This window comes from Malania oleifera, chromosome 1 (genome assembly GCF_029873635.1).
Source record: "Malania oleifera isolate guangnan ecotype guangnan chromosome 1, ASM2987363v1, whole genome shotgun sequence".
Classification (NCBI taxonomy): Eukaryota; Viridiplantae; Streptophyta; class Magnoliopsida; order Santalales; family Ximeniaceae; genus Malania; species Malania oleifera.
Genome location: NC_080417.1, coordinates 124,164,585 through 124,179,405, shown reverse-complemented (window position 1 = coordinate 124,179,405; position 14,821 = coordinate 124,164,585). Strand labels below are relative to the sequence as shown.

At 38.7% G+C, this 14,821-nt stretch overlaps 1 protein-coding gene across 2 annotated transcripts; it reads left to right on the top strand.

The window, feature by feature from the left end:
* LOC131153028 (NADH dehydrogenase [ubiquinone] flavoprotein 1, mitochondrial) lies at positions 1-14,078 on the top strand. Of its 2 annotated transcripts, XM_058105047.1 has the most exons (3): positions 1-322; positions 1,149-2,615; positions 13,828-14,078. In XM_058105047.1, the coding sequence occupies exons 1-2, from the start codon at positions 320-322 to the stop codon at positions 2,604-2,606; spliced, it is 1,461 nt and encodes a 486-aa protein (XP_057961030.1). In that variant the 5' UTR covers positions 1-319; the 3' UTR covers positions 2,607-2,615; positions 13,828-14,078. The 2 variants fall into 2 exon arrangements, with proteins under 2 accessions (XP_057961030.1, XP_057961038.1); XM_058105055.1 differs by lacking the exon at positions 13,828-14,078 and having other exon boundaries at positions 95-322; positions 1,149-2,802.
* The last annotated feature ends 743 nt before the right edge of the window (positions 14,079-14,821 follow it).

The window sequence follows — 14,821 nt, the reverse complement described above, 5'->3', positions numbered from 1 at the left end:
AAATATAAATATTTATTTTTAATTTTAATTTTTAAAATTTGTTACAATAATATTATTTTTTCTATAAGAAAAGGAAAAAAAAAGATAAATCTTCGGCTCAAAACGGTGTCGTTTTTGTAATCAACCGTGAAATCGATGGCAGATTGGTCTGAGGCTAGTAACTCCTCACGTCGTCCCGGGCTCAGAGCCTCAGACTCTCATCGTCCATTTCTTTGGTCACTTCAATTCAGCAGCTTCTGCTTTCCGGGGGTTGAAAAGAGCGCGAGGCAGTGAACGAAACGAACGATCTGAAACCCCACTGTTTGATAGAGCACCTGCTATGGTAAGTTTTGGATATTTTTCGCCATTTTAAGATGGCCGACCTTATTTCAGATCTCAATTCTTTAAAATTTTCTGAATATTGTTGGCATTTTTTCCCTTTTCCCGGTTATGCGAGCTTCTGTATTTAGTTGTGCGGCAGTTAATAAATTATTTGAATTGCTACATTTAAATATGCACCAAGGCGAAATATCCTTGTAATTTGATTCTTGTTGGCATGCAAAAATCATATGGTGATGATTAACTTCATAGGGTTAATAATACTTGGGTACCGTTAGCTATTTTTGTTCTGTTTGTGTTGTTTGATTTATGGAATTAGGGTTTAGTTGATAAAGTTTCCTTCTTGAGTCAATTCCGTTCTCGCTGACAATGCGGCGTGCTTTGACAAAAATCTTCTATTAGTTAATCTCGGCAGCTTCTGGAACCCGGGTCTAACCTATCAATGTCTAACTCTCCTCCACCTAAATTGTACATTTGAGTCAAGTTGGCTTATGTTGAGTAAAAAACCAGATGAGGCTTTGTTGATTTCAAGCTGTGAGGATAGGGTGATAAATATATAAAATTTTTATAAAAATTAAATCTTAAACGTATATCACTCTTTCTTCATATTGTTGAAACATTTTTGTTGCTGTCTTAGCCCTGGGTGTTGTTTTTGTTACTTATACGTCTTAAAAACTTCAGAGTTGCTTCGTGGGAGCTACAGCTGATCGTTGTTCTGAACTAAAAAGCCCTTGCATAATTGTTGAAAATTTTTGGGACAGAAATATGACTGTCTAGTTGTCTCCCAAGTTCCCCCTTTGACCTTAATTTTATTTTGTACATTTTGGTAGGCAACCATTAGGGGTATTCTTTCCCTGAAAAGGGCAGCTTTGACTCAGCATCATGGCGAGAAGTGGGTTCTAGGCTACAGATTATTTAGCACTCAAGCTGCAACAACATCTAATTCTCCACAACCTCCACCGCCTCCCCCGCCTCCAGAGAAGACCCATTTTGGTGGCCTAAAAGATGAGGACCGCATTTTTACTAACTTGTATGGGTTGCATGATCCTTTTCTTAAAGGTGCCATGAAACGGGGTGATTGGTACAGAACCAAAGACTTAGTACTCAAGGGCGCGGATTGGATTGTTAATGAAGTTAAGAAGTCTGGTCTCCGTGGGCGTGGTGGTGCTGGTTTTCCATCCGGCCTCAAATGGTCCTTTATGCCAAAAGTATCTGATGGCCGTCCTTCTTATCTTGTCGTTAATGCTGATGAAAGTGAACCTGGAACCTGTAAAGACAGGGAAATAATGCGACATGATCCACACAAACTATTAGAAGGCTGCTTAATTGCTGGGGTGGGAATGAGGGCTACAGCTGCCTATATCTACATAAGGGGTGAATATGTGAATGAACGCAAAAATCTTGAGAAGGCTAGAAAGGAAGCATATGAAGCTGGATTTTTGGGCAAGAATGCATGTGGGTCTGGTTATGACTTTGATGTACATATTCACTATGGAGCTGGAGCTTATATCTGTGGTGAAGAGACTGCTCTTTTGGAAAGCCTTGAAGGTAAACAAGGAAAACCAAGATTGAAACCTCCTTTCCCAGCTAATGCAGGGCTGTATGGATGCCCTACAACTGTTACAAATGTGGAAACGGTGGCTGTTTCTCCCACCATTTTAAGACGTGGGCCAGAGTGGTTTGCTAGTTTTGGCCGAAAGAACAATTCTGGGACAAAACTATTTTGTGTCTCCGGTCATGTGAACAAGCCTTGCACTGTTGAAGAGGAGATGAGCATACCATTAAAGGAGTTAATTGAGAGGCACTGTGATGGTGTGAGAGGTGGATGGGACAACTTGCTTGCAATAATACCTGGGGGTTCATCTGTGCCATTGCTTCCCAAGCATATTTGCGATGATGTGTTGATGGATTATGATGCACTTAAGGCTGTGCAGTCGGGTTTGGGTACTGCTGCTGTGATTGTCATGGATAAGTCAACTGATGTTGTGGATGCAATAGCAAGGCTCTCATACTTCTACAAGCATGAAAGTTGTGGGCAATGTACACCATGCAGGGAGGGAACAGGCTGGCTTTGGATGATCATGGAAAGATTGAAAGTTGGGAATGCAAAGTTGGAGGAGATTGATATGCTTCAGGAGGTGACAAAGCAGATTGAAGGGCATACAATCTGTGCATTGGGTGATGCTGCTGCTTGGCCTGTTCAGGGTCTTATTAGGCATTTTAGGCCAGAGCTTGAGAGGAGGATCAGAGAGCGTGCAGAGAGAGAGTTAATGGTGGCTGCTGCTTAATCTATTCAGGTTAGTTCTTGTATTTTTCCTGCATTCACTATTTGAATGGGCAAAATTTTGTTTATTCAAATGTTTAAAAATGATATTTACCGTACCTAGTTTAGAGATGTGACACATTAATTGGCTGGTTTTATATATCTGTGAATCAAATGTTTGTCCACAGAATAAATTGAATCAATTTCCATTTGTTTCCTTATCAGACTGTTCAAATGATTATGTATTGCAACTTGCAAGAAATTTAGGAGACATACATTCAATAGGTAAACATATTTTCAAGACTTGCAGTGATTTTATAAAATTTCGGGCAAGATATGTCTTCATCATCATCTTCGTTTATGGGCTGGGAAACAGGAAACTATATACTTAGAAATATATTTACATGCTCTTAACTTAATAGAACATGGAGATCATTTTCCCATGTCATTTATATATAAATATATATATATATATATATATATATATATATATATATATATATACATATTCTTTAAATTTGATGTATCTGGAATAATCAATGAATCTCGTATGTTATTTGTAAAGTCTTTATAGGGTGAACTTGATGGATCATGTAGTTGTTGTTCTTTTTCTTTTTCATTTTTGGGTGAGGAAATTCATGTAGGGATAGGAGGCAAAAGCAGTGTGATTGCATCTGCATATGCTGCTTTATGCAATCCTGCTGAAAACTTAAACTAATCCTGAATTTTATTGTCTTTCTGCAAGTTCATCAATGCTGCTTTGTCTATTTATGAATTTTAGAGACTGTAATGTGACAAAACATTGACTCAGAGTAGTGATCTAAAAAAAAATCCGAAATTCTGTGCAATGCTTTCCAGCACCTTTTTACATGTAAAAAAGATAAATAAATAGAGACTAGTATTATTATTGCTGTAAAGTTTGTTATACTGAATGTTCTACCTTGTTTAAGTAGATAGCTCAAAACTGGGATGCCTGGATGGAATGAATCTATATTGATGACTGGATGATATTGTACAGCTTGAAGAAGTGGTGAAAAAAAGAGTGGAAGGAAAAGAAATGAATGAGAAGAATGATAGATGATAGGATGAATATGGGAAGGAGAGAGAAAGGGAGTGAAGGAAATTTGAGGGGAAACACTTAATCACCAATTAACCAACCTGAGTAACTGTGTCATCATACTAATTTATTGGGAAAATAAAATTAAGGAAATGGCAATGAAACTCTTACTAATTGAATAGAAACCCTTAAGACTCATTATCTAAAACTGCCACATAAAACATAATCCTCTTATCAATTAAACATAATTCTATTGAAGATAGTGCCCAAGAAGCCACTGACCCTATTCTTCAAAAACCACTTATGAAGAAGTTCAAATTAGTTCATCCAGTTTCTGGCTTTCCATCCTACGTCAAATCTTTCTGCCAAAAGAAATTGGACCGTCATCATAAGAAGAATCATCATAGGTTGTTGGTCCACAACCTTACAGCTTAAGCTTTTAAGTAAAGTGGTAATCTAACATGGTATTATGACATGAAAGGTGCAATGTTTCTCTCTCTTGCGCGATGGATTCTCAATCACTCTCCTTGCTCTCTCAATCGAGTCCATGGTGCTGTTAGTTATTGATGATGGGGATTAGTTCAAGGTCTGAGAGTGGATAAAGTAGGGAAGTTTGGAGCTTTGTTCTTTCTTGAGAAGAATTGGCAGTGCAATTGGTGGGTTCAGTTTTCTTAAGCGGAAGCAAAATGGTTCTCACAGGGGTTCTCATGACTTGTTGGAAGTTTAAGTAAGGGTTTTCATAGCTTTCAAGGGGGGAGGGGGTTGGGTTTGCTGATTATTGGATGGTGATTCATGTGGTGAGGGCAGCAAAGTTGCTGGAATTAGGGCACGGATGGAGAGGCAAAAGATATTCTCTCTTTGTCCATGAAGGATCCAAAGGCGATGGGTGGTCTAGGTTTGAGGAAGAGTTTGATGCGTTGGTGAGCTCTTGTCTGGTAGGCATCGATGGAGTTGATAGTAAAAAGAGTAATGAAAACCAATCCTGGAGTTAGATAGTACCAGGAACTAATAATGATAATGATGTTCGTAAAACTCCTAAGGTTGTCGATTCCTAATGATGGAGTTTGCTTGATTCTAAAGGATAGAGTTTGCTCAATCCTTAAGGATGCGGTGAAGGTGGTGTGTGTTCGATGTAGGGGAAGGGGGAAGGTGCAAGAGGAGATTCTGCTGACAGCTCTGCACGTTCAATCAACCTTGCTAAGGGAGAAGATCCTGACAGAGGAGGCTAGGATCAACGATGGGATGATGAAGGTTGGCGGGCTGGGCCTGGGTCTTTGATGATTAATATAGACTTGGGTTGGCTGTTTGAGAGCCATAAAGGCCTCTTAAATTTTCTAATAGGCCTGTTGGTTAAGGAGGCCCAAGAGCAGAATTTTTCATTCTATATTGGGTTAGTTTAGAGAGGAGAAAATTCAGCAGGATAAATCGCAGTTGAGCCAATTGAATGGGCAGGCCCAAATGCTTAGTTGGGTTTCTTATCAGAAAAAGCCTTTTTATGAAAAGCTGTGAGGCTATGGGAATTAATCTCTCCTCAGAACAGAAGAAAGATGTGTGTGGTATAGCCCTTCGATCGTCTTCAAACAAGATCTATGATGGTCAAGAGGAGAGAGGCAGTTTTCTGGGAAAAATAAAATTGGGAGGCTGAATCAGATAGGTGAGTTGCTAAAAATTCTATTAATTTTCTAGAGAGGGGTGCGCCTCCTATTCCAGAGAAGGATGATAGTAGGCGGAGTTCCAAGATTGAGTTTGGGAAATCTTCTTCAAAGAATTTTAATTCGTGTGGAGTTGAAAATTAGGACTTCAGTATTGGTTCGGAAGGAAACTCAGATGATAAGGGAGTTAATTTGGATTAATTGAAGAGTTGACAGGTTTATGCTCATTGTAAGGAGGTGCAATTGGGTTTTGAAAAAAGGAAGTATTTTGAAGATAATTGGGATTCATTTGGTGATAAAACAAAAAAAAATTCTTAAAGAGACTCAAGGTGTTTTAAGTATAGTGGAATAGTCAATTGTTGAGAGGCTTAATACAAGTAAGGGTAGTAAGAGACGGGGGTGTTTCAGAGGATGATTGTATAGGCAGTAGCGATTTTAAAAGTGACAAGGGTTACTTTTGGATGAAATTCGAGAGCAGCAAGGATTTCTTTCTACACTTCTTTTGATTGTCTTGAGGATTTATCTTAATGTGTTGCCTCCTCCTCTAAAAGGCTTAGATGGAATGAATATTTTTGAAGATTATGTTTCTAAAGAAATGAAAGTAAAAGATGGAATTTTTCCCACTCCAGTTCAAGAATCTGCTGAGAAAGATCAAATTCATAATTTGTTGTATAGCTTGGGCCTCATGTTGTCTAATCATGGTGGAAATGAAGTTAGGCTTGATGATGATAAATCTAAGACGAAGAAGGGTCAGAGGGAATTAGCCAACTTGAAGTGTTCGGTGAGCTATGATGGGAAAGGGATTAAAGAGGGGCTTTCTTGGATAATTTCAGCTTTTTATTTAATTTTTTATTTTTATTATTCTTATATTCTCTTTTTGTTCTTTGCTTTTGTTTTTCCTTTTTTGTTTTTAAGGATTTAGTATCCTCGCTTTGATTGTGCATTTTCTTTCTTAATATATCTTCTTATATTATCAAAAGAAGAAGAAAAAGAAGAATCATAGATCATAAGGAAGGAGTTAATGGTGTGTTTTAGCTTGGTTATGGAGGATTTCTGGAAGTCATCAGCTTGTACATTTTAATGGAGAAGTTATGGTTATTTTCATATGCATCATGTTTAAGCCCTCTTATTTAAGAGAACATAGATGTCTTGAAGGCAATGGAACATATCTTGGGAGGAAGTGTATTTTCTCCATGTTGAACCAATTTTTAAAATATGCAAGCAATGGTCATGCACTTTCAAGTTGATATTGACTACTGACAAATCATGCAACTTTGAAGGAATGTTGGTCCTCCCTCAACCTTCTTTTCCTTCAACCTTATATGGAGAGAGAATGTTTTAAGCATTAGAGAATCATTTTCTTCCACCTTTCTATCTTTATTTAAGTCACTGATTTCTGTCTCAACATTAACCACTTAGATTTCATCTTCTTCTGCAATTGTGTCTTGGATTTATTAGGATATTGCGTATTATGATGCCTAAAACATCTGCTCTATGTCCACAATTGAACCAATCTTGTAAGTAAGCAAACAATCATGATGTAGCTTTAGGTTGGTATTGGCTTGACTGCTTTTGACAATTGCTTGAGTTTGAAAAGATTTAGTTCTCCTCCAGTTCCCTTTTACTTCAACCTTGTGAGATAATAGTACAAGTACTAGACAATCTTCATCAAGTAACTTGTGATTTCTATCTCAACATGAATCCCTTAGTTTCATTTCATTATCTTATTTTTCATAAATTACCATGAGTTGATTGGGACACTGTCATGATGAACTAAACCTCAATACTTGAAACATGAACTGCTGTTCGGATTGTAGAAATTGCCCCATAATGTTTGTTTTCCTAGAATGCTCCTCTTTTCCTTGTTTACCTGAATGCTGAACCGGATTTTCTTGCACAACATGACTAAGAGGATTATGCAACCTGTCCTCTCCTATTTTAGTGGTATCTTGAATTGCATCCCCAATTGTCATTAGAAAACAAGTAGCAAGGTTTTTTTGAACCGGTTTCTAATCTTGCCTATACAAAGCAATCATGACATCCTCCTTCCATTCCCTCTATGCACGGGCAGTCAAATGATAAAATCTAAGTGTATTCTACTACAATCACTTCTTGCTTTAGACTGAAACTGTGTGTGGATGTGCTGCGGGTAGTAGGGAGGTGCAAATTATTCCTACATGACTTGTTTCCATCTCATCCTTGTCCTAATTGAGTAAGCCTTGAGAACTCCTTGTGCCAAAGGCTAACCTGCTTTGGAAACAAGGAGAACCCCTTTCTTCACAAAAAAACCAAAGCGGTGTTAGTTGGAGATGGGATTGCAAGTGGTTATGGATTGAAAGAGAATCAAGCTGGGGAAATAGTTGAATTTGCCGACAGTGTGAAAGGGATAGCATTGAATCTTGAGAATGATAAGAGGCAATGTTAATGGATAAATAACACACAAATCTAGGGCTATGAGGAGTTTCACACAGGCTAAAGAGGTACCATATCATATGTGTAATGAGAATGGACATGACACAGCAAGTTGCTAGTATAACTTGCTGCGCAGGGGTCTGAAAGTTTTTCAGTCAAGACTGGTTGGGGCGCCCGATTCAGGTTGTATTTAATGCTTTATTTAACCCTCAGTCACCTTTGGCATTCGATTTCATCAATGTCATTGAGACTGGAGCTATCTAGGCTAGAGCAGAATATCACCAAGGAGTAAGGGCTTTTGCTCCGCTCACACATTTTGACCAAGCACGGTAGACGACCCGGGAACACTCACTATAAAGCCCAATAACCAATTTGTTAAGTCAGTTCGAAGCTCTTTGATATCATTTTTCGAGGTTGAGGATTTGGCTTTAGATTGATTGTTGATAAATATATAAGAAAAGTATTTTAGAATGAAACTTCCTTTTCTAGTTCTATACTATTTGCTACTACTGGAATTTCTCATTGCTGTAGTAGTATGCTTTGGCTGGTTTCAAAATTTATGATTGCTCTATATCAATATATCTTGCATTGAACAAGCAGCCCCTCTTAATCTACGAAGGGGGATGTCAGCTTTGTGATATCCATAAAGATGACAGAATCGCTTTTGAATTCAATAGATAGAATAACTATTAGATGGATAAGGAGAAGGGAAGTGAGTGAGTCCTCACTGACCTGAGCGATTTTGATCACCTAGCGGGCCTTTTATTTGGTAGGTAACATTGCCAAAGATTATCATCCTGTCCTTGTCAAGGCACGGGCCAAGCCAACTCAAAGTGACGCAATTTATACTGAGCAAGAATCCACGCTCGAGTAAAACAGGAGCCATCATGCCAACAGTGACTGTAGGAGAAATGATTGTTAAGAAACGTAGTATATTTGGTATAGAATGATCCTTCCTTGACCGTGCGAATCAAGTTCGTCTTGAGATGATGAGCTTGGAGGAAGAACCATTGTTCATGGAATTACTGTTAATGGCATATCCATAAAATTCAGAGTTGTGTGGGTCTTTGTTGATAAATGCTTATCCTTTGTTAAGCTTATCAAGCATCCCAGAAAGTGGAAAGAAAGCATGTTCTCTCACTCGTGCTGGTCTGTGGGTCAACAAAAGTCATTGTCTATAACATCATGGTTGTTTTACCTCTTCAAAGACATTGACATTTGATAGTTCCATCAGCCGATCTCAAAAGGATAAAGATGGAAATGTCAAATAGAATCAAGATAGTTTTGAACATAGAATGGCTGTACTAGCAATCAGTAAAGAAAGGAAGAGCACTTGGCCTTTCTCGTCTCAATCCCAATTGCTAGTTCCCACTAGCATACACTTATAACTGAACTTGTATCAGTGGTGGTTGTTCATTCATGCTAGTCAACCTCTTTTGGTCTGTGTTCGCTACTTGGTGCTGAACAAGCTTCCTGAGCCCACATCCATAGCTTTAATGACATTGAATGATTATGATTTTTCACAAAGAACAACTATCATCCATAATTTTTTATTTCGTCCCCTCACTAACGATACACTGTTGACCTGAAGAGTGTTGGTTACAATAATATGATGGATCCATCGAGAGCTTCTGCCGAAAATAGTCTCCGACTGGATCTCCTTCCACTTCTTGACCTGTTGGATTTTGGCCACCTTGATCTTTTTTGGGATTCATCTATTGAATCCATCTATGATGAGATCTAGGAGGGAATATATTCGGCAATTAACCATATCATTAGCTATATGCCCATAATTCTTCCCGATCCACATAGAGAGACCATATTCGATATCATCAAGTTCACTCTTTTTCTCTCTTCTTTTTTCTCTGGGGGTCTGGATCGCCTTGACAGGGTTGCTCTGAATTGGGGGGCCTTGAGAAGCGTAGATATATATATATATATTTTTTAATAAATGATTTGCTACAAAAGGATTTAATTTTTCCTTTTGTTTTTGTAAACAAATAAAAGGATTTATCTATAGGAGAATCCTGTCTAGAATCATCGACCACTCAAAACTCAACTTGTATTGGAGCATGGAAAGAGTACTGGATAGAAAGCCTATGGTATCTATCCTTGTTGAAGTTAGCTATTCATTTCCAGGGAGTTCAGATCTAGGTTATAAGGTTCAGTTTGCTTACTTCACTTCATCAAGGAGTTGTGTTGGAGTTGGACTACGAACTATGAGAGTTTTCTTTTGTTTCATGCTTCTAAGGGCGGTCTAATCAAATAAGGGATTAGACCGCTCCTGGTAGTCATTAATTGTTGGCTAAATTGGTATCCTTTTCGGTATGTGTTGCGTTGTCTAATATATTGACAAGCACCAGTGAAAGTCTTCTATCTAATTGAATGCCTTTTGTGCATAGATGGAGTCTTTCTCTTCTATGTCTTGCTTTAGAGATGGCCTTCTTCTTTTGACCAAAAGTTTGGACAAGATTTGTGAAACTGGAAAAGCTTCCAGAAGGCTGACCACTACCTAGAGAGATCCATATACCAATCATGAGCTATCACTTATGCCTAGAGAGGTGCATTGTAGGATCGAAGAGCTTAGTGTGAAACGCTCAGGAAAGAAGCAGAGAAGGAATTGTGCGCCCTCCGCCCCATCTTACTAATGATAATGAAGGGCTTTAATGCCACCTTGCCTGGCTTCTTAGCCTATCCTGCCCCTTCAGCTGCTAGTAGTTCCAATTTCCATTAGTAAGGGGTTCAACCCTTTTTTTAGGGATTTTTAGCTTCTGCGAGGAGGCAATGGGATGGACAATAACAAATCCTGATGGTGTGAAATTGAATGCATTTTCCAACCAAGTGAGTTCGTCTTCATTCTTTTGGGTGGCCTCACGTTGAGGGGGATACAATTGACTGTCTCGAACTAATACGATAGGACTTAAAGTTCCAACTCTACATGTTGTACAACTTCTACCTTTCTAATTGTCAAAATCAATAAAAAGGCCATCATGGACCAAGATCCAAACAGATCAATCTTGTTGGGAACTTCTGTATAACAATAGAGTGCCTGATTATGAGTAGAGTCTAAGGGGCATAATGTTCTCACTCTTAACACTTTTCAAGGCATTTAGGAGCTAGTGAAGTGTGAGAGCCCAAGACTAGCTGGGGCAGGAGGGTGAACAATGAAAGTGTTGGCTCACCTTCCTGTGGTCAAAACAACACTTGTGGATAACAATCAAGGGACACATACTAGACTATGGAGCCAATTTTTTTTTTTTAAAAAAAATTCGGGCTTGCTTTCTCAATTCACATCTATGATCGATGATTCCTATATCTCTTGCTCGCGTCGATTGGACTCCAACAACTTAGGGAAGAATGATGACAAGGCCCCTAAATGACCACTTAGAACGCCTACCTATTTTTTCCCAATTCGTCACTTGCTCGCCCCTACAAGCTTTCATAGGAAGCCTATATCTTATGCGTGTACAAGAACAAGTGATGGGCAATCTTATTTGTGCTCTTTGACTTATCCTCGCTCCTTAGTGGTGGATTTTTTTCGACCTCAAGCCTTATTGTAAAACATAGACTTTTTGGTGCAATGAGAGAGGCTGACTTTTAAGATAGTCAATGGTAGGTTTTCTTGTCAAGGTAACAATCCAATCCTAAGCATCGTCAAGCTTCCAATCCTGGGAAAAAATATAGGTAGAATCGCCAGAGTCATCTAACATCGTCCCTTGCCTCAAGTCCACAATTGTAATTGTGGACCAATCCCCATCTTGGCCAAATTCGGGAAGGCCTCTTACAAGATCGATCCTTCGACTTGGATGAAAGTGCATTTTGTGTTTCACGTTAGCTGCCTTAAGCCGTTCAACGTTGATACAAAAGATCCAAACAGAATTCAGCCAACCAGAGCAGAATTGAAGATAGTGCAACTTGACAGACGTGAAATTGAAGATATCCTTGCAGACAGAGAATTCATATCCTCAGGGAAGAAGCGGCGGGAGTCCTTAGCGAAGTGGAAAGGCCTTGGTGATGAAGAAATCAGGTGGATTTCTACAGAAGATATGCAGTCGTTCATGGACAAAGTAGAAGTGTACCTAACGTCAAAGTCTACCAGGACATCGACCGCATAAGTGAGGGAGCGTCACGTCACGAGCCGAGCTTGTTCAGGGCATTATGCTTGCCTGTGTCCGCTTGTCTTGTGCATTTGGGATGGATTTTCATCATGTTAATACTAGTGTAGGTTTATTTCCTAGTAGTAGTTTCTCTCTATGCCAAATAAGGCAGTATGACTCTTTGGTCACTTTGATGTTTCCTAGTGTCAGGGTGAGAATTGCATATAAAGCTCTTTAGGGGAGGGTGAGTGTTCATTAATCTTGTAAAACTCACTAGCTATTGTCAACATGTTTAGCCTACTTGCCTCCCTCGCTAGACACACAATGTTAATGGAGGTGGTGTTAATGAATTATGTTGCTTCAATGTTTACTGCTCACTTGCCAGTGCTTTCATAATTTCTTATTGCTTCCGCTGATATTTGATTGAATGACAATGAAAGTTTTTCATGGATGAATTGTGGTAAGCGATAGGCTGGCTAGTTAAGCAAAAGTGCTTTAGCTAGCGCCGCATGTTCCTTTCACAAAGGTGTGAAATAGTCGGCCCGTGACACATCGCCCTTCTATGAGCTCTCTGTTTGCCTATTATTTAAAAAAAAGCCTTGGAACCTTCTCCCGGTCTGTGTTGAAAACGACTCATCTGGCTTGTTCTTCTCTCTAACCATAGAGCATTATCCCTCAGAAATCAGACATGGATCAAATCCTTCGGTCGTAGGGTTTAAGGGAGGAATTGATGGAATCAATTCATAAAAGATTTGAAAAGCTACTAGTGGGGTGGTTACTGTTGGAATAGATTGGGGTAACAGCTATAGAGAATGAAGAAGTAAGATGAAAGAAATAAGAGGTTAGGACTAGTAATACAAACAGATCAAGGTCTGCACATGATGCACACACTGCCATCCCCTTATTGTGTTGATTTTCAGTAAAGTGGGAGATCAGATGGCGAGAATCTTGCAGGTTTGGGCTATTTGCATTTTGTGTTGAAATATGCAGTCCGTGTCATGAAAGGAGTCCAGCAAGTTAGTGTTCTGGCAGTGCCAGTGGATGAGGGTTGATTTATGGTGCTGGATTGGAGGGTGATCTTACACCAAAATGATGTGGTACAGCCTCAAGAAAGGAAGAATAAGAATGAGAGAGGATAGGATGCACGTGAGAGGGAAAGAGAGAGGAGATTTCAGGGAAACACTTGATTCTATTAATGACCAATAAACCAATCCTATTAACTGTAATACATCATACTAAATACATTAACTAAATTGTGATAATTAGCCCAGTCCATTATTAAATAAAACCCTTACTCATAATCTAAAAATAAATTGCCACAGAAAGCATTGTCCTGGAAAATTAAGTAAACATATCCTCTTGAACATATGACTCAACAAACCCTTGGTCCTATTCTTTAGAATTGGCTTCCAAGGAGGGTCAAAATGTCAAATTGATCAGTCTAATTGGTTTCAGTCCTATATTGCTGAATTAGTTGGGAAAAAGGCTGTGTTGTTGTGTTGTTGTCCAAGTAGATAATTGCTTAAGACCAGAAACCTTATGATTTGATGGAAGGCAAGATAACAGACTCCTCATTAATATTCTTTTTGTATTTTGATGAAAGGCAAATTTGTTGAACAAAAACAATTCGTCACTGATACAGACATTCTTTTACATGAGGAAATAATTAAGTTACAGCTATTAGAAAAAAACTTGAAGGGCTAGTTAAAACAGTATCATCTACAAGGAGCGCAAAAGCACAAATACAAAGGAAAATTCTATTTCCCCAGTAATAGCTGCAAGATCTTTCCACAAGTAATGTGGCATCTTGGGAACCATTGGATTGATTAGATGTGAAAAGGTCCACAACCAATTCCATGCTGCCCAATCATTTGTGAAAGAACATCTTGAGTTGAATTGCAGGACTAGAATACAAAACATTAAGAAATCATTTGAGGGCATTGTTGTTTTGGAATTATTTTTGTGCTCTTCTCTATTAGGCATTTACTGTAAATTTTTGTGACTCATTGTTTGCTTTCTGCTTTGTAGGTGATTGGGCCCATGTTATTATGGAATGAAATAGAGAGAAAAAAAAAAAAAAAAAGGCACTCCAAATTCTAGGGGAGGTAGTTCAGTGTGACCATTCTTCTCTGTTTAATGTTGTAATAGTTATAAACATTTTCCTGGAGAACTTGATTCCTTTCTGGGTATATCAGGCAACGATGTTGTGTGTTATATTACGCATATGAGAACACATTGAATAATTCACTTTTAATAATGCCTGCGTTGTTTAAATGTAATTTGAGATCCATTGCTGTGATTTATATGTGAAACGAATTCTAAATATGACTTTTAACATAGAAGCTATGGAATCACCATAAGAAAAACATGCATGTGGGGATTGTCGTATTGTAGGATTGTAGGGAGAAGCTCAGAACTTGGGTAAGTTGCATATATGGTCTGCTAACAATTGGAGACTTCTGATAAATTGAACAATCTTCCTACCAGATGTTGAGGCTATCCTAATTTTGGAAGCAGTCTTGTGTGAAATGTCATCATGAGGCAAGATGCTAAAACTGATTAATGCTGAAGTTGTTTGGTTACAGCTTAATGGGGTCAGTTTCCAATGATTCTCAAGTTTAGCATGTAACACTTTAGGCGCAAGGTCTCACATCACCAAGGGTTTGGAAAGGTCAAGATGTAAAGAGTCGTATGGAAGTTACTGTGACTTGAACATGTGACCTTTAGGCTTGGATGTAACACCCATATCGTTATCCCCATCCTCTCTAAAGTTTAGCCTGTTAAGAAGAATATTTTTGTAAGATGGGTTAATGGATGAGCCCCTGCTAGTTGTGCAGAAGTCTTGAAGTATTATTATTACCATCATTTCGTGGGGTTAGAGCCTATAATAGTGCACCTGAAGGATCAGGTAAACCAAAGTTACTCCTAGATCCTGCAAATCCCCTTCGTCTGTTGTGTGGATTCAAACTCCTCCAAGGATGGGGTGATGACCATTAGGCTCAAAAGCTTAGTCCAGTGTCCT